At 37.6% G+C, this 19,122-nt stretch overlaps 1 protein-coding gene across 1 annotated transcript in view; it reads left to right on the top strand.

The window, feature by feature from the left end:
- LOC113229171 (F-box/WD repeat-containing protein 11) overlaps positions 1–19,122 on the top strand; it is a 32,414-nt gene that overhangs the window by 7,635 nt on the left and 5,657 nt on the right. The window contains exons 2-8 of the mRNA XM_026462688.1: positions 3,821–3,937; positions 6,531–6,639; positions 7,585–7,771; positions 10,042–10,177; positions 14,273–14,401; positions 17,007–17,198; positions 18,469–18,638. Of these exons, the coding sequence (XP_026318473.1) occupies positions 3,821–3,937; positions 6,531–6,639; positions 7,585–7,771; positions 10,042–10,177; positions 14,273–14,401; positions 17,007–17,198; positions 18,469–18,638 (1,040 nt within the window). The remainder of the gene's footprint in view (positions 1–3,820; positions 3,938–6,530; positions 6,640–7,584; positions 7,772–10,041; positions 10,178–14,272; positions 14,402–17,006; positions 17,199–18,468; positions 18,639–19,122) is intronic.

The raw sequence follows: 19,122 nt of genomic DNA, 5'->3' as shown, positions 1-19,122 counted from the left end.
CACAACTTAACATATTAATTTCCTTAAAATTTATCAAAGTTATTAATTAAGTGTATATTAACATTCAAATTATGTCATATGAAAAACTTGCTGAACAAAATATTGATAATTTGTCTTGATCTTGGCAATGAAGCCATCAACTCAAAACAGGCAGGTGTCGTGATTGTCCCACCCGTCACACTTAGAAAATTAAAAGTTTTGAGTATAAATAAATTTATCATAAATTTATGTAAATAAATAGTCGCAGTTGAATTGCATATCTGGCTTCATGATATTTATATAAGATTTTATGTCTAATTAACCAGTGGTTAGGGAGGAATTACATAAAGTTCAAGAAAAAAGGAGTCAAAATGTCCCACCCGTCACTTTGGAATGGCCCTTTATTTATTTTGTAAGTTTTTGAAATAGGTTATAATTATGTAAAGATAGATAATTTAGTGGATGTTACAAGTAAAAAAAAAATGTAAATAATTACTGCAAGGTAGTTAATATGTTTGACAATTTTGTTTTACGGTTTTTATGAAATTGTTTTGCATACAAAATGATTCAAGTTATGGTGCCTGATGTAAAATCCAAAAATTTGTTCTGTTTAATCTGATGCTATAAAAAACGAAGTACAAGTATGATGTATGATCATAGTATAATAAGAGCAAGTAGGGCAAATCCCGCCTGTTCGGCGCTTAAATGCCTATACTTCGTTTTCAGCGTAGGGTTGTCACATTATTTTAGTTGTACCTACTGGATGTAAACATAATTTGAAAAACAAACAAGGTGTTTATTACAGTATTCTCGAGCTTTATTGAAATAACATTTGTTAAATGAAGTAGGTACTTGAATATTGATTTTTTAAAACCAGTATTGCGGATCTTGATTAAATAAAATGTAATGCTGAACAATTCTGAATTTGATGCACTCTTATTTAAACAACCATAAACACGGCAATAAACTCGTTTATATTTGATGTCACGCGAGTGCACCGCGATATATGCGACTGTGTGCGTCCAGACACGGCGTACGGCGGGCGTGCACACATACAAGCCGCGCTGCTGCGTTCGTATAGAGTTACCATACTTATCTCATTATTCTATGCTCACTTTTTGTACGGTAAAATCGCCTCCAGTGCAACGGAACAAGATCTGTCAAGGTGTAGCTTGATGTGCTTTTGACTGTACAATAAAGAATATTTTATAGGTATTAGTTTCTGTTTAGACAACGATAAATTATTTACGTCACAACATGAAATTTTTAATAGAATTACGCAAATAAGTTGATTCTGTCCAAATTTACATTTATACTTAGCATACTAGCAGAACGACGTGTGAAATTCTTTTTATATCTTTTAAAAAGATCTTAGACGTAAGCGCGTAAGGCTCAATTTATATTGCGGCGGAACGGAATGGAAGCGACTTTTTGTAACGATATTGTGTGTACATAGCATAATGAACTTTATGGTCAGTTGTGTTACGTACGTACTAGATACGAGCCAAAATCTTCCGTAATGTTTATTATGCTATGTACAATATCGAAACAAAAATTCCCTTCCATTCCGTTCCGCTGAATTATAAATTAATCGTAATGGCCAGCGCACACCGGTGGACGGGAACGCAGAGGACATTAAATTTGTCATCGTATATTTTATACTAGGGCCATTGAAATAAGCTATAGATTGCAATACTCTTAAGATCGGAGCATCGCGGCGCAATCAATATGCGTCTCAGAGCATTTAAAATTGTACATTATTTCAATTCTTTTAGCATAGAATATGCATTGATAAATTTAATTAATAGCTTCTGCATTGCCGTCCGTCGGCGCCAACAAATTAGACGTTTATAGAAGCGTTGAAGTGGCGCCACTGTGGCGCCGCAGCCGCGCTATTAGGGTGATGGCACCGATGATCGACATTTTAGGGGAAGTGTCTCGAAATTTGAAATAACTTTGTTTTTAAACGTAATATATATCAAGAGTGATTAGTTTACTTGACAGATATAATCTTCCAAGACAGAATATAACTGTAGTATGATTCGTAAAAAAAGCACATATAACCTCAACAAGAATTTCTCTAAATCTCCAGTAAAAAACAGCCCCATATCATTCTGCATTAGTTTTAATTATAGTGACCCTTCCTACCGACCCTTAGGGTATACGAGAAGGGATGGAAGATGGAAGATGGAGAAGGGAGGGAGGGAAGGGCGCACAGGAACCTTACAAGTTCTGGTTCTGACCCCAGATCTGCCAGTATACAGGGTTGTCACAGACCTCTGTCACTTGACTTCATACGGTTCTTCGAGAGGCTAGTGCCTCGGGTGAGTCGTCACGGGTGCACGTACAGTACCCTCCCTATTTTTCAGATAGGTACCGGAGCTGTAGGCACGCTCATTTCCCGTTGCGCATTGCACAACTAGCGGGTGCCACCGCTAAACCGTCGACTCTTGAGTCCACTACCAAATCTCCTCATTGGTGGCGGAGCTGTAAGGCACGCTCGCTTCCCGACGCCGATAAACGACCTATTTCCAGTTCCCAACAACCTAAGCGGCTGGAGGGACTGGAGGATATCTAGCTTATCGTCTACTAGCTCTGTCGGAGATGCCAGTCGCAGTGTCCTGCGACAATGTCCGGACATAGCTTCCAACTTAAAGGGCAACTCATGTGCGCGTCTCCTCGCTTCAGGTCCTCAACTAGACCGCTACTAAGACGCGCTAGCTGCTTACGAGACAGACCCCCGGCCACATCAACCGGGGCAGACAAACATGTCAGTCTCTGCAGCTAACCCCACACCCCAGCGAGTCCATACCCAAGTTCGTGTCCGCCAGAGACGCCAAAGCGGACAAAGATCCTGGTCTTGCCGTCGAGCCCGTAGTCTCTCCGGAAAACCCTACCTCTCGGGTAGATAGGGACACTCCAGTAATGAACACCAAAAATCTACTAATTGACAAGTCTCATGTGCGTGTGATTTCATTAGGGCGCATTTATACGACACAATGTCATCGCGCTCAATCCGCGCGGTCGCCGAGCGGCGCGGCGTCCGCGCTGCCGCCGCGACCGCGTGCGTGTAAGGCTCAACTCACACTGGCGCAAAGTCGAAGCTTCGCGACGCGTCATGATCTTGCCTATAGCATATTCATCTCTACTTTCTCATTATTAAGTTACAATTTGTGTTATGCAAATATGGAATCCAAGGGTCGACGTGCGCGTTCGCGCGTCGCCATGCGTTGTAGTTGAAAAACGGGACGCGACGCGACGCTTCGACTCTTTGCCAGTGTAAGTTGAGCCTAACTGTCATGGCAAAATACGCTCTATACATTTAGCTTTTACGTTTTAACTTAAATGAGCGTCCCAGCCGCGCGGGCGAGTCTGGCTTGAATTTGATCTACGCGGCGACCGCGCGGTTGTATTATTCAGAGGAATTTAATTGTTGTTGCCTAATAAATAGAATTGAGATTCGCGATTAATGTACACGAAGGCGTGGTACCTGGACGGTCGCCGCGCGGCCGCCGCGCGTATACTTTCTCTTCGTGTAACTTGGCGCTTACCCTTCAAAACTGAAACGCAGTAATTCTTGAAATGACATAGGTAAGGTGGCAGTTCACTTCACTGGACGAACTCTTTCACAGGGAACTCTCTCTACTGCTACTAAAAATTAGTAGCAGTACTGCTACTAAAAATTAGTAGCAGTAGAGATCCCTGTGTGATTATAACTAACTTTCTACTATAGTAGAGGGGATTTTAATTAAAATAGAGCATAGACTCTTCTCTAATAACGATTAATGAATAATGAACGCTAAAGACGATTCACGCTAAGAACAAAATGTGCTCTGTTCAGGTGACATCTCTAAACTCTCTGGACACGGGTGTACGCCCGCCGCCAAGCAGTGCAGCGTATGCGGCTGAGAGAGACGCCTGTCTCAACTACTTCGCTAGATGGAATGAAACTGACCAGGTTAGTTATATTTCTTTTCTTATTTAAGGCTTTTGTCGGTGGCGTAATCGCCAACCATCTCCGTTTAGAGTTTAAGAACAGAATAGAATTTATTTCATATTATCAATGTCACAATATTACAATTAAAAATACAATGTCAAGTGGTAATATGATCGTCACTAACGCAAACAATTACAAAGAATGTAAAATTAAGTAGTATACCACTGCTAAATACAACGAAGTCAAGTAAAACAAAATTACAATTGTTTTAAAAGATACTCATCTACATTGTAGAATTCATTATCCAATAAAAGGAGTTTTGGTCGGATATTAAACGTTAAGTCGTTTGTAACACTTGTTCTGTGGGTAGATGTTCGTAAAATCGACGACTGATTCCTGCGGATTTTTCGTTGCGTCTTCGGTACGGTGGGCAACGGATTTTAGTTTTAAGGCTTTGAAAGAGAGAAAGGAAAACGTTTACTCGTTAAATTGAGTGACCGTGCACACTTAAATATAATACTTGGACTCAAACATCAAGATCCTGAATAATTTTGAATAATAAGTGTAGTGGCGCAAAAGAGGAAAGGACACGACTCAGCAATATCGACTGTGAACCGGCAATCGGTGCTATCTCAATTTTGACAACTTTACAAGATGGAGAAAAAAATTGTTTGCGTCATTTATATAGCATCCGGTTTATTAAATAAAAATAATTGATGAAAAAAAAAAAGATTTTTTATTCATCCTGTAAAGTTGTCTAAATTTAGATAGTACCGGTTGCCAGTTCACAATCGATATGTCTTATCTCGGGCGAGACAGGCACTGAGTTTCAGTCGTCCTCTTTCAGCGTTCGCTGTGGGCGTTACCATTATGTCGTGACGACAGACAGTCGTGCACTTTAAAGTGTTGTGGCATGTATAGTTAAATGAAGTTGTTCACATATAGTACAACGCGTTTAACCGTCGTTCACGACTTGTTTGTCGTTACGACGTCAGACTGTTGTGACAATGGGAATAGCTAGAACGACAGTCGTCCAACATTTAATAAAACTTCACGATAAAAATGTGACGACAGATAATCACAACTTCAAACGATTCTGTTGTGCAAACGACAAGTGAACTGATAAGTAGTCGCCACCATCTAGTGGGAACAGCTAGCCACGACAGTCGTTCAACGATAAAATAAACGTCTACGACACAGTCACGTCAGATAGTCGTGATATGAGAACAGGCTAGACGCGACAGTCGTCCAACGATAAATAAAACGTTACCGACATAATGGGAACGCAACCTGAGTGCTAATGAAATAGTATTCGGAATTCGGTATAAGGAAATGCTTTCGTGGTTACTCACTAAATGATTATCAGTAACATCATGTATATAACCACAAATAGAGACATAATAGGGGCCATCCATCCCTGGCACCTCATCAGGCAAATGGGCCTTATATCACTTTTAAATATGAGAAAGAAAGCTGAAATAATACAGCACCATCAACTGACCTGTGTGTACGTCTCCGTATATTCCAAAAATATTCTGTATTTGTTGTATTAAAGATAATATCTCTAACCATGGGGGGCTGTTCCATTCGGTGGTGTGGGAAAAACAGCAAAACATCTTATTAAAAAATAAAACGGAATCACATTTCATCGGTAATTATAGCAAAGCTCAAGTTAAACTGGGAGATTTGCAGTGAAACAATTGACGAATTCGGGCTGGCCAATCGGAGCGCTGTTGTCATCGAAGTGATTTGGCATAATAGTTTTCAAACAAATCATATGAGATTTTGTCTCTATTTCTGATTATATACTCGGTTATCAGTAATTACAGGTTACTTACCAAAGTTCTTTTTGTTATCCCGATATTTCGGAACGGTTACACGCTCCATGGTCACGGGTTGGGATGGCAGATCAAGAGCAGACGTATCTGTCTACCGTCTGTCGCCGTCGACTTTAACCTTTGTCTCGATTTCATGTGGCGTTACCATTGTCATTCACTTCTTTTTCCAACAAATCAAATTCCCTGTATACGTTCCGAAATAAAGGGAAAACAAAAAGAACCTATTCTTGAAACTTCCTCATTGTTATTATTATAGATACAAAGACCCGAACAACACGAAGTAGAATTCTTTCAATTCAACAAATATACGCGATTTAAACCCGGTAAAATAGTTTCATTTCCTATGTTGAGTAACATGTGAAAAAGCTAATAACAAATCTCCACAAGTACCACAAAAAAATTTGTTATTAAGTTTTTAGTCAACACAAACTAAAACATTATTATTGAAATGTAAACAACATAATATTAATTTACACATTGAGAACAGGTACAATTGCCAATGCCGGGAAAAAAGGAAAAGAAAAAAAGAGGAAAAATATTGAACCCTATATAGCCCAAGCAACAACACGCACATCTTAAAGACAGGAAACAAAATAATGAGAGATAGATATTAAGTAAAGCATTGCTTAGTAAACGTTCCTCGAATCAAGCCTACACTAATATTGAACAGATCTATGTCAATAGACGGTTGATTGTACTCCTTAATTGCTCTGATAAAAAATGAATTTAATGATATTCAATGAAACTATTTAAGTTTGATGTTTTTGTCGATACAGGTGGAATTCGTGGAGCAGCTGTTGGCGCGCATGTGCCACTACCAGCATGGCCACATCAACTCGTATCTTAAGCCAATGCTGCAGAGGGACTTTATTTCTATGCTTCCTAGTAAGTGTGCCTAGTAACAGAACCGAGTAACCGACATAGCCCAAATAATTGCAAAACTTAGGCGGTAGTGTGCGGAGCACATTGCTCGTAAAACAGATTAGGGGTGCACGATTTTTTGGATCGTAATGGATCATGCCTCCTAATCGATCCACGATTCGGATTGTATGCTCCTGAATCGTTCTCACAAAAATGGTTACCTATCAGTTGTCCGAAATGACATTTTCCAGAAATGACGTTTGCTCGAATTTTCGTTACCTCGTTACTTTCGTTACGTTTTGAGAGGAAAATGTTTTTTCTTTTAAACCTAACTTAACCGAACCTAATCGTGTCTTTGCGATAAACATTCAAAATATCCTGAAAGAACAACGGTTTTGTTATAATTCGGTTTTCGGTGTAATGAAAACTCGAACAAACGTTATTTTGGAAAAAAATTCGAGTTTGTGATAGGTGACCCACAAAAATCACTTCAAAATTTGTAGTAATTAGACGCATTTTGTTACATGATTTAACTGCCTAATAATAATATTTTTTTCTATTCACAGATGCTAATCCTTTACAACTGACTAAATTTTTCAATAATAATGTCATATAACATGTCCACAGCATTATCCTCCTCTTTATTTTCATTTTTTGTACTTGACGAAATAATTAGTGAGATGAGACTTTTGTCTAAATTATGATCTAGACGATTCGATTCTGCATTTATTCGCGTTAAGGAAGCAACTTTAAAGAAATTTCGATCTAATTCATACAGAAACTTAATAAAATAACATTCAAGAGTTGCAAATAAATACTACGTGCAATCCTGCTAAAGCCCGCTCTGTGTGGACAGATCATAAAGGAGTTCCCCTGCTAGGGACGTATTGAAGGATATTGGACCTAAATAATCAAATATAAGCAATCACAAAAATGTAAAAGGTAAAGTTAAACTATTTTTTATTACAGAAAAAGGTCTCGACCACGTAGCAGAGAATATCCTATCGTACCTCGACGCAAAGTCGCTATGTGCGGCCGAATTAGTCTGCCGCGAATGGCAGCGTGTTATTTCAGAAGGCATGCTATGGAAGAAACTCGTCGAGAGAAAAGTCAGAACAGACTCGCTCTGGCGAGGACTTGCTGAGCGGAGAGGGTGGTTAGTTTTTTTTTTATATTATGTAGGCAGCAAACAAGCATGCGGCCCGCCTTATGGAAAGCGGTCTCCGTCGCCTATGAACGCCTGCAACATCAGGGGCGTCACGAGCGCGTTGCCAATCCTTTAAGAATCCTTCTCAAACCCCTTTTGAAGGACTCCATGCTGCATATTCTTGCAGGGAAACGCCGACAGGGAGTTCATTCCACAACCAAATTGTACGTGGGAGAAAGCTCTTCTGAAACCGTACAGTACGTGATCGACTCGGGTCCATAGCAGTGTTCATTTTCAAGTTCATTTTATAATTTATGTTACAATAAACAAACTATACTCCAGCCAAATACGATATAGGATGTTTAATAACAAAACGTTGCCAGGCAACCAATGGTGGCAGGTGTGAAGAACATTTTTTGTCACTGCATGAATTTAAATAGGTAATTAAGTAATTAGATTTTGTAGAAGTAATACTTGGCTAGCTAAAAGTACCTGTATGATTTAAAAGACGCATGATGCGAGTGAAGCTTCATAATTGACACTGTTTTTTGATTTGGTCTAGTATAGTGATGCGTCGTGGAAAATTTCCGTCTTGAAAAAAACCGTATTTTTCAAAAAAAAAAATTTCTTTTAATTTTCCACGTTTGACGTTGACACCTGTCGAAAGTTGAAGTTACTGAACGAAAACGATGGAGCGAATAAAAAGGGATTTTAGTCGCTGCTATGAAATCATTTTAAATTTTCTTTATTTTATTTTCGCTATACAAGTTCATTTTATAATTCACGCTAAATAAAACATCAAAACATATTTCTGAACGTAGAACATAATATGAGCCTTTAAAACTATGTTTTTCCCATAAAATTTCCACTATTGGAAACTTTTCGGAAAATTACCCAACAGTAGTCGAGTATTACTTATTTGACAGTAACCGTTTCGCACTAATGTCGGACGAAGAACGGGATTGGAACTAGAAATGTTTGCAATCTCTCCCTTCAAATAAAAAAATCATTAGGAATGACCCAGTTTTATGAATAATTAATTACTGTTAATTTTTACAAATCAAATCTATTTAATTTGCTACTTTTATTCATCGAGCATATAACCAGAAATAGAGACGAAATAAGGGCTATCCATCCCTGGCAACTCATCAGTTAAATGAGCCTTATACCACGTAAATATCAACTCTCGTTTGCACTGAAATAAAGACAGGCCAACAACTGACCTGTGTGTACATCTCCGTATATTCCAAAAATCTTTGTATTTATTGTAATAATGATAATATCTCTAACAATTGGGGGCTGTTCCATTCGGTGATGTGGGAGAAACAGCAAAACATCTAATTACAAAACAAACGGAATCACATTTCATCGGTAATTATAGCAAAGTTCAAGTTAAATTGGGAGATTTGAAGTGAAACAAATGACGACACCCGTCAATTGTTTCGAATTCGGGCTGGCCAATCGGAGCGCAGTTGTCACCGTAATGATTTGGCAGAATAGTTTTCAGACAAATTAAATGAAATTTCGCCTCTGTTTCTGGTTATATACTCAATGCTTTTATTGAACAAAATTCATTACAGACATACTACGAATAAAAAAATATCGAAGCAGACATGATATCGGGATTAGTATTATTGAATACCGTGAGAAAATATGAAAATTGTGGTATCTGTAAAGATGTCTTAGGTGAAAACCCTGAATATCGTACGTTTTATAACATCAAGTGACGTGACGAACAAGTCGCTTGCCTGATGGTAAGCTACACGCCTGTTCATAACAGTTGCAGCGCCACTCAGAGTTTTAAATCGCAAAGATCTGAGGTGCACTGGCACTGCGCCCATCACTCTTGAGACATAAGTCAACAAGTCCCATGTGCCTGTAATTTCACCAGCACCCTTATCCTTCCAAACCGGAACGCGGTAATGCTAACGTTACTGCTTGGCGGCAGAAATAGGTAAGGTGGCAGTATATCCCTGGACGATAATTTTGTAATAAAATAATTTGAGAGAAATAGTTGTATGGCCTACATTTATATCTCTCGTGAGTTTGGGTGTAATTTGTGGTTGTCTATGGCACCCGCGACACAGGGTTTCCCTAGTGCGGGGCTATGTTGAGTGTGTGCGTTATTATTATTATTATTCTACTACGTTTTGGCTAGAGTATAGTATGTTTCTTTTTGTATAATATTTCTTGACTAAGTTAGCCGTGGTTTATATTAGTTCAGAACCGACTGTCATACCAACCTGTGTATTGTGCTAATACTGTTATGTTTTCACCAGGATCCAGTATCTGTTCAAGCCAAAACCTGGCTGCCAGCATCCGTCTCATTCCTTCTACAGACAACTTTATCCCAAGATCATTCAGGACATTCGCTCTATTGAAGACAACTGGCGTATGGGACGGCATAATTTACAGGTAAGCCTGATTGCGGGAATGAATTGTCTTGGTCCGTCTCGAGGATATAATATAGGCCTTTGACCGATGTTCGATATCATTACTTGCCGTGCACATTTTTGCTAGTGCGTTTTACCCACACCATCTATTAGTGTCCAACCTTTCGGCGGTTTAGGGCCACAATGAGAAATGACCACAATTGAAAAGGACCACTTCTCAAATTGACCATTTCCTGAATTGACCACTTCTTGAAATGACCATTTCTTGAAACTACCATTTTATTTTTGATTATAAATTGTTGTTTTTTTTACTATTTTTAGGTCCTTTCTCCAATTTAGGACCCGCCATGCCTAGACATTTATCTAAACTAAAAATGAAAATGAAATGTTTGAAATGTTTTATTTGCCCGTTTTGTCAAATGGTTGCGAAATCCAGTTGTGATGGACGGAGTCTAATGTATATACATACTTAAAGGTCCATCATTAAACTTGTGGTAATGTTCCTAATCCGAAGTCAAAAATAGTGACTTGTAAAACTGGTCAATGCAAGAAGTAGCCATTTCAAGAAGTGTTATTTTGTAGAAGTAGCAATTAAAGAAATGGTAATTTCAAGACGTAGTCATTTGTAGAAGTGGTTATATGAAGATGTCATTTCTCATTGTGGTCCTAAACCGCCGAAAGGGAAATGATGATTTTGCGAATGTCACGGTTGAAAGAAAAAAGAAAAGGAAAACCATTGAGTTCTATTGAGACAATCACCGGTGTTGACGGGTTGGTCCGCGGAAATAATTAGGTGAGAATCTAAAAAAAAGGCGTCACAAATATGTAACACAAATTTATAAGTATACATTCTTCTCTGGATGAATTTACATAAGGTTGAAATATGGGGTGAAATAATTAAAGTTAAGAGGTTATTTATCTTAGTGGGCTGAATTTTGGGGAGTTAAGTTTTAAAAAAAAATGTGTAAAAGTTGCCTTACTCTAGGCCGCACTCGCACATCTCTGACTCTGATTTTGCGCAAAAGAATAAGTTCATTTCACTTATTTATTATTATTATTATAAAAAAATGAAGAGAATCGATTTAGGGACTATAGTTTAAGAACAAATAATAAAGAAAATAAAAAGGATTCAATTATTATGTTATTATATTAGGTTACTAAAATAAACAATCAAAAATCAAACAAAAAGTTAATAAAAAAGCGTAAAATCTGCAGCGACGAAACGAAATTTGAGCAATGACTCCAAAAACATCACCCAAAGATACAAAAGAAAACAACCCGCATTCAAAAGGTATGCACACGTATTAACCTGAGATATACAGACTACAGATTTATCGATCCTTTGGTTTAAATCTCTATAGAGAAATATTCCGTTTTACGACTCAGGTAGTTGGGTAATTTATTTTTTATCTTTATCATTTCAGTTTCGTATCTACTTTATATACTGCAATTCTTGCTTAAAATTACAATTGAAACAAATAATGTTTGTTTTTTATATATTATAACAAATTATCGAATATATAACCAGAATTAGAGACGAAATAAGGGTCATCTATCCCTCTTAACTCATCAGGCAAATGGGTCTTATATCACTGTTAAATATCAACTCTCGTTTACGCTGAAATCACTAATTAGAACTGAAATAGTACAGCGCCAACAACTGACCTGTGTGTACGTCTCCGTATATTCCAAAAACATTCTGTATTTATTGTAATAAAAAGAGATAATATCTCCAACAATGGGGGCTGTTCCCATTCGGTGGTATCATCTAATTACAAAACAAACTTAATCACATTTCATCGGTATAATTAAATATTAAAGTAGTTTTGCAATTTTCGTCCATTATAGCAAAGCTCAAGATAAAGTGGTCTATTTGAAGTGAAATAATTGACGACACCCGTCAATTGTTTCGAATTCGGGCTGGCCAATCGGAGCGCAGTTGTCACAGTGATGATTTCGCAGAATAGTGTTCAAACAAATTAGTAAATGACATTTCGTCTCTATTTCTGGTTATATACTCGATGTAACAAATTTACTATTTCTTTTTGTAACTTGTATTGAATTATTTAAAAATAGTATTCATGCAACGTAACAATTTGAAATGTCTCAGTACTCCTCCTATGTGAAAGTATCAGGGTGATGGGATCTTTGTGATTTAAACCTACTAGTGGCTCAGTAACTGTGTCGTTAACCCCATGTGCACAACATGTTCTATCCTGTCACTTGGTAGGATTAAAAAAAAGATAAAAACAACTGACTTTAATACGTGTTTTCAAGAAAGTTCTAAATAACAACTGTGTTTTATCATATTTTTGTTATTCAAAACTTGAAGGGGTGCATGCCATTAGCTCATGGGTACATCATATGAAGGATAGAAGCGATAAACTTTTGTAACTTTGGGAGACTATATCCCTGGACATATTTCAAAAAGAATATAGGAAGGATCACTTCAAAATGGTTGGATTGTGATAATAACGTTCTTAATAACCACTGGCCACATATAATATATAATTCTTTTTTAAAACTTCTGTGGCTCTACCACGAGATTATTGTGACAGTTGTCGCTAGCCACCGCGTAAATTACTTCACAATTTTGTATGGCAAATTATACAGCGCCTCTAGCGGTCACAAGAAGAAACAATATTTTGTAAAAAAATATAATTTTAATATTTTTGTAATGTCATGGTAGAGGCTCAGGTCAAGTGCGTATTTTATTATTTATCCATTTGTATAGAGCATAGGTTCCCAAACTTTTACGCTGAGCGTCCACTTAGGCTTGATAAAACTGTTCAGCGCCTGAGCGGTATAGGCACCACTTTGGGAAACTATGGTATAGAGCAAGATCGTACTAAATAAATAAATAAATAAATAACGCACACACTCAACATAGCCCCGCACTAGGGAAACCCTGTGTCGCGGGTGCCATGGACACACACATAGACAACCACAAATTACACCCAAACTCACGAGAGAAATAATTGTAGGCCATACAACTATTTCTCTCGGCCCGGGAATCGAACCTGGGACCTCTGCGTGGCAGTCCGGCATGGTAACCGTTCGGCCACGGAGACAGTTTGACTACTGTACTAATACTGATGAGAATTCTTCTGTAAAACGTGATTTTTTTTACTTTAATTTCTCGAAATTTATTGAAAATACGTGATACTTGGTGGCTGATCATGATAGAAGTGAATTATTTTTACATATAACAACCTTACAAAATACAAATAATTAAAACGTTTTTGAAAAATAAACCGATTATGTTTGTTACATCTATTTGCCAAGTTTTATTGATATTGGTTTACGGAAAGTGGGCGAAATACAATAAATCTGATTCATCCCTAATTTGCCACTCTTGGAGGTAGAATAATTTCCCCCTTGTGAAGTTCCTTATTAACAAAAAAAGCATAATCGAAATCGGTTTACATATGTCAGAGTAATCGCTTGACGGACACATAAAAAAGACGGTCGAATTGAGAACTTCCTCCTTTTTTTAAAGGCGGTTTATAAAACTAATAACCTAGCAAGACTAGGAAGCTCCATTTCGAAAAATTTTTCAAGAGTATGTTTTAAGTTTCAACGACCGTTTTAAAATATTTGTTTTAAAATGTTTACCTATTTTGTTTCTTTTTAATTTAAAAATTTTGAAATTAAAACTAAATTTTTCATTTTAAAATTGAATTTAAAAGGGGACGTAAATATTTTAAAACAGTCGTGAAAAACTGAACACCGACTATATTACTTACATTTGAATTAATGTAAAACTTTATTATGTGCCATACATTGACTTACAATTATATGGACGTCGGGTCCGCGCTAATAAGTGTCCGAACTTATAGGGCGTTAAAATCGTATACAGAGCGTCATTCACGCTTTAGTCTTCGTTTGTTCGACTGACAGCGAAGCAAGCAAAATTAGACAGTACTGCGATGACATTACAATTTAAATCTAACGTTTTAGCTTTTGCATATTACTTTACATGTCACTACGTTTAAATAGGTTGACTTGGGACATTTTTTTCGTGGTTTTTGTATTAGACCCGTCGTCCATTTATTTGTAAGTCAATGGTGCCATAACAATAATTTATTATATCTTTCCTTTTTTTATTTCTTTGCAGAGGATAAATTGTCGCTCGGAAAATTCGAAAGGCGTGTACTGCTTACAGTACGACGATAACAAGATCGTATCAGGTCTGAGGGATAACACAATCAAGATATGGGACAGGAAAACTTTGCAGTGCGTTAAGGTAAGTACACTGTAATAAACTTCACTGCTGGCCATGAGTGTTTAAAAGTTAATCCAGCAAATAGTTGTATATGTTGCATTCCATTGCACAATCCTGCACACGTAGCATATCGTCGCGATAAAATTTAGCTGTCAAAACCGCCATTTTGGAATTTTATCACAATAGCGAACATGGCGAGCACCGTGACTTGATATTTTTGTCACGTCGCGACTAGTGGCTGCGACAGTATATCGCAGTGTTAAAGATGGCCGCAAGATCACAGCTGATTTTAAAACATTTAGGGTCGTATTCTAGAACTCTACTCAATGCTCAAGTCAGGATTTGAGTATGATTTAAAGCACTCGAAATCATACTCAAGTCTCTGCCGTTAGGGTCGTATTTCCAGTGCTTGTGTTTCCAGTGCAATCCTGACTTAAGCATTGAGTAGAGTTCTAGAATACGACTCTTAGACAGTTCTGTACGGTAATTTTATGTTAGACATGAGATGAATTGAAGACGCTTGTGCATATTTTTAACGTAAAATGGAATCTGATGATCAACTGATGTTAAGCGACCGACAATGGTTCACGTTTGTATCAAAGTGAAAATTGAGCGCGACAAACGAGATAAAAAGAAACAAGTTCTTATATTCATTATTGGAAAAAGTTTTGGAGAATATTTTTAATACAGTTCAATACATGACAGTAAGAGAGCAATTAGAAATACGTTAATGTAATGTTGAGTGGATAAGAAGAACGAGTTCTTAGACAATTATAACATATAAAATAGACCGAGATGGCTTTTCTCTACAATTATTTCATTAAAGGCTTTATGTATGGCTTTTGCACATTTTGAAAGCGTTTTAAAGCTACCGTCGTTTTTCATTCATTATAATATAATTATTGAGCATTGACTATAGAGCCAACAGCTTGAACAGTTAACAAACAATTAAGAAACCCAAAACGTAATAATACATAAACTACAAATTTAATTTATGTGTAGGTTTATCAGAATCTCATGGCTTTAAATATTAGAAAAGTCAAATGTCAATTCAAAATATTACATTATATTTGTAGGCTCTCTATCGTTGTAGATTCTTCTCTCACTGAATTCTGACCAAATTCACCGGTCAATTTTTGAGTAAAAACGCGTGCGTTCCTCAACTTGACATTGGCGTAATCATCGATTATTTCGATGGGGCCATAATATTTAAAAGAAGAAGAAGACAAATGATTATGGATTTGACGTTTACATTATTGAGACTTTTTCGTGTCCTGGATAATTCATATTTTAAACTGAAGACTTTACACGGCTCTTACTGAAATTCTGAAGACTTAAACCAAAAGATCTTACATTAAAGACGTAAATCGTAACATTTTGTACTGAAGAAAAAGAGAAACTAATGACTAGGCAGCATGGTCTCTGACCTTCGCCTGTTGCATGCGGAACGAAGGAAAAATTAAATATTACTTGTGTCAAATGGCTGTCTGCTAAATTTTTTTCTCTTTAAAATAACGATTTTGTAGCAATAATTAGAATTACCGAGAATCCGCTTCAATCTCAACCAAAAAACACTGTAATAATGTTTGTAGCAAAATCAGCGGCGAATTAGATGCATCAAAGTCACATTTCACGATTTGGAAGCGGGTCTCAAATCTTGCCGGTTAGTAGCGGTAAATAAACCTGATCTTTGAAATATTAATGAAGCCAAATCAATGTATGTGGTACATTGACTTACAATTATATGGACGTCGGGTCCGCGCTAAAAAGTGTCCGAACTTATAGGGCGTTAAAATCGTATACAGAGCGTCATTCACGCTTTAGTCTTCGTTTGTTCGACTGACAGCGAAGCAAGCAAAATTAGACAGTACTGCGATGACATTGCAATTTAAATTCAACGTTTTAGCTTTTTCATATTGCTTTAAATTTAATGATGTGGTATGTAATTTTTGTTGGTACTAGTCGGCAAGACTACAGTGTATAGAGAATGATCGGTGAAAAAAAGATAAATGGCTTAAATGCGAATTACTTCAAACTGCAAACGTAAATATATCTGTTGCCCACTATGTAATTGACATATTTTTGTTTAATTTTAAAAGGTGTCAGAACTTAATTTTCTTACACAAATTCATACAGTTCTTAAAGCATGTACGAGCATGTAGAAGCATTTTATCTTAACATCAGGTGACGGGACGAACAAGTCGTGCGCCTGATGGTAAGCTACACGCCTGTTAACAATTGCAGTGCCACTTAGAGCTTCAAATTGTAAAAGATGTGAGGGGCACTGCCACTGCGCCCGTCACCCTGAGACATAAGTTGACAATTCCCAGGCCTGTAATTTCACCAGCAAAAATATATGAATTAAAATATACTGTATTGATTGCCCACTACACATTTAAGTTTGTCTAAGTGCCATCAGATTCTGGTACACCTATAAAAACTGTAACTACAAAACCCCGTCTTTTTTTGTTGCGTCGTTTTAGATCAAAAGGATTACAATTTTCGCGGCGATGATTAAACGATGGAGATTCTACAAAATGTACAACGGCAGCTAATTCAAACAAAAGAACGAATGACACTGGTGCTGTAGCTTAAAGTTACCTTACACTTAAATTCCATTCAACAGGAGCTACAAGGTCACACAGGCTCTGTCCTCTGTCTGCAATACGACGAACGCGCAATCATAAGCGGGTCCTCAGACAGCACGGTTCGCGTATGGGACGTGAACACTGGTACAATGCTCAATACGCTTATACATCACTGTGAGGCAGTATTGCATCTGCGATTCTGCAACGGCATGATGGTCACTTGCAGCAAGGTAAGACCCTTCGGCCCTGAGTAATTAATTTGCTAATTTTCTTGAAAATACAGGTTAAGCAAGGCAAGCTACAAGCCCCCGTAGTATGCCGCCTCGATAAAGCTATTATATCCACATCTTGCTGTCAAATTCGAGTGATAAACTGGTATTTTAAAATTTTATCACAATAGCGAACATGTATATCACGATGTCACATTTTTATGGCATATCACAGGCACCGCGACGTCACATTTTTATGCCAACGCAGCCGGCGACCAATCACTGCAAAAGATTAACACATTACCAAACATGGCTGCCAAGTCATCGCTGATTTCGTTTTAAAATGCGCTCAATTTTATCAACGTAAAAAGAGCGCGACTAACGGAATGAAAAGACATTTTTTGTTTCATGGTTTTCGCGACGATGATTAAACGAGAAAGATAAGCTATATACGCAATTTCATATCGTTGTTCTTGTTCTTCAAAATGTATAACAATAGTTTATTACCAAATAAGCGAACTTAGATTTATCAACTGAATTAAATATTGTCACGGGGAGGTTTATCACACATATTCTGCCACGTTACGGCCACTGATGTAAATAATGAGTCGTCTGACGAGGGTATTGGCGACTGGGTGCGTCGCCTTCGTCAAGACGAAGTATTCAGCCGAAGGCGGCAGACGACTCGGTATCAAAGCAAAAGAATCATTTCTTCCATAGGTAAAATAAATTAACACTTAAAAACGTTATTTTTAAGCTACTGCTCGTTCGCTGTGCCGACCTCCCTGAGAAGAACGAACAAGAACCTCTAAGGATTGCTCTTTCCAAATAAACTTAAATGCTATGAAATACCCTTTGAATCAAATTTGTGTGGGACAGAGTTGGGCAGTGGGTTAAAACCCAATCAACCCGCCCGGATTTTAACAGGGGTTTTACAAATGTCTTGTGAAAAAAAGGAAATGACAGAGGCAGAATGATTGATTCGTTCACGAACAAGTTGATTAAAAAAAATCTACCTCAAAAGTTCGCGGAATTACGTCTATTTGCCAAGTTTTATTGGAATAGGTTACCGGAAAGTGCGCGAAACCAGATTTATCCCCTAGTTTGCTACTCTTACAGGTGGAATATTTTCTACAAATTTAAATGGGACTAATATCGAGGTACCCTTTTTCCAACAAAAAAGAAGCATCAAAACCAACAAAATCGGTTCACAAAAAAGTTACATACATACAAAAAAAACTCCTCTTTTTCTGAAGTCGTCGGTTAAAAAGAACCAAAATTCTGATTGCAGGACCGCTCGATAGCTGTATGGGACATGACGTCAACAACAGAGATAATGCTGCGACGCGTTTTAGTCGGACACAGAGCTGCTGTCAACGTTGTCGACTTCGATGAGAAATATATTGTCAGTGCGTCTGGGGACCGCACTATTAAGGTAAATTCATTCATAAAAGTCCTTTTGTAATGGCGTCAAAAATTTACCGAAAGTACTAATAACGCTAGGCCACGTTGAGGCAACAGTCGCTGGTTCTAGTCCACTCGGGTCGAAGGAATTTGTATTTCTATTGTTTGTAAGATACCAAGTGACGGGACGAAGAAGTCCTGCGCCTGATGGTAAATGACACGCCTGCCCATAGCAATTTGTTGTGACACTCGAGAGCTTTAAACCGCAAAGATTTAAGGGGCACTGCCCCTGCGCCCGTCACACTGAGACACCAGTTGACAAGTCCCATGTACCTGTAATTTCACCAGTACTGTAATTCTCACATTACCGCTTGACGGTAGAAATAGGGAAGGTGGCAGTACTTCCCTGGACGAACTCTTTTACTGATGGACTGATTCATATGAACTAGGAGAGCAGATGTTATGGGTAGGCTTATCGCTTACCGCTAGGCGGACAGTTACATTTCTTTCGTGAGTTTGGGTGTAATTTGTGGTTGTCTAT

The sequence above is a fragment of the Hyposmocoma kahamanoa genome, unplaced genomic scaffold, assembly GCF_003589595.1.
Source record: "Hyposmocoma kahamanoa isolate Upper Pololo Valley unplaced genomic scaffold, ASM358959v1 289, whole genome shotgun sequence".
NCBI lineage: Eukaryota > Metazoa > Arthropoda > Insecta > Lepidoptera > Cosmopterigidae > Hyposmocoma > Hyposmocoma kahamanoa.
Note: the sequence above shows the minus strand (reverse complement) of the source record. Positions and strands in the feature narration are given on the sequence as shown.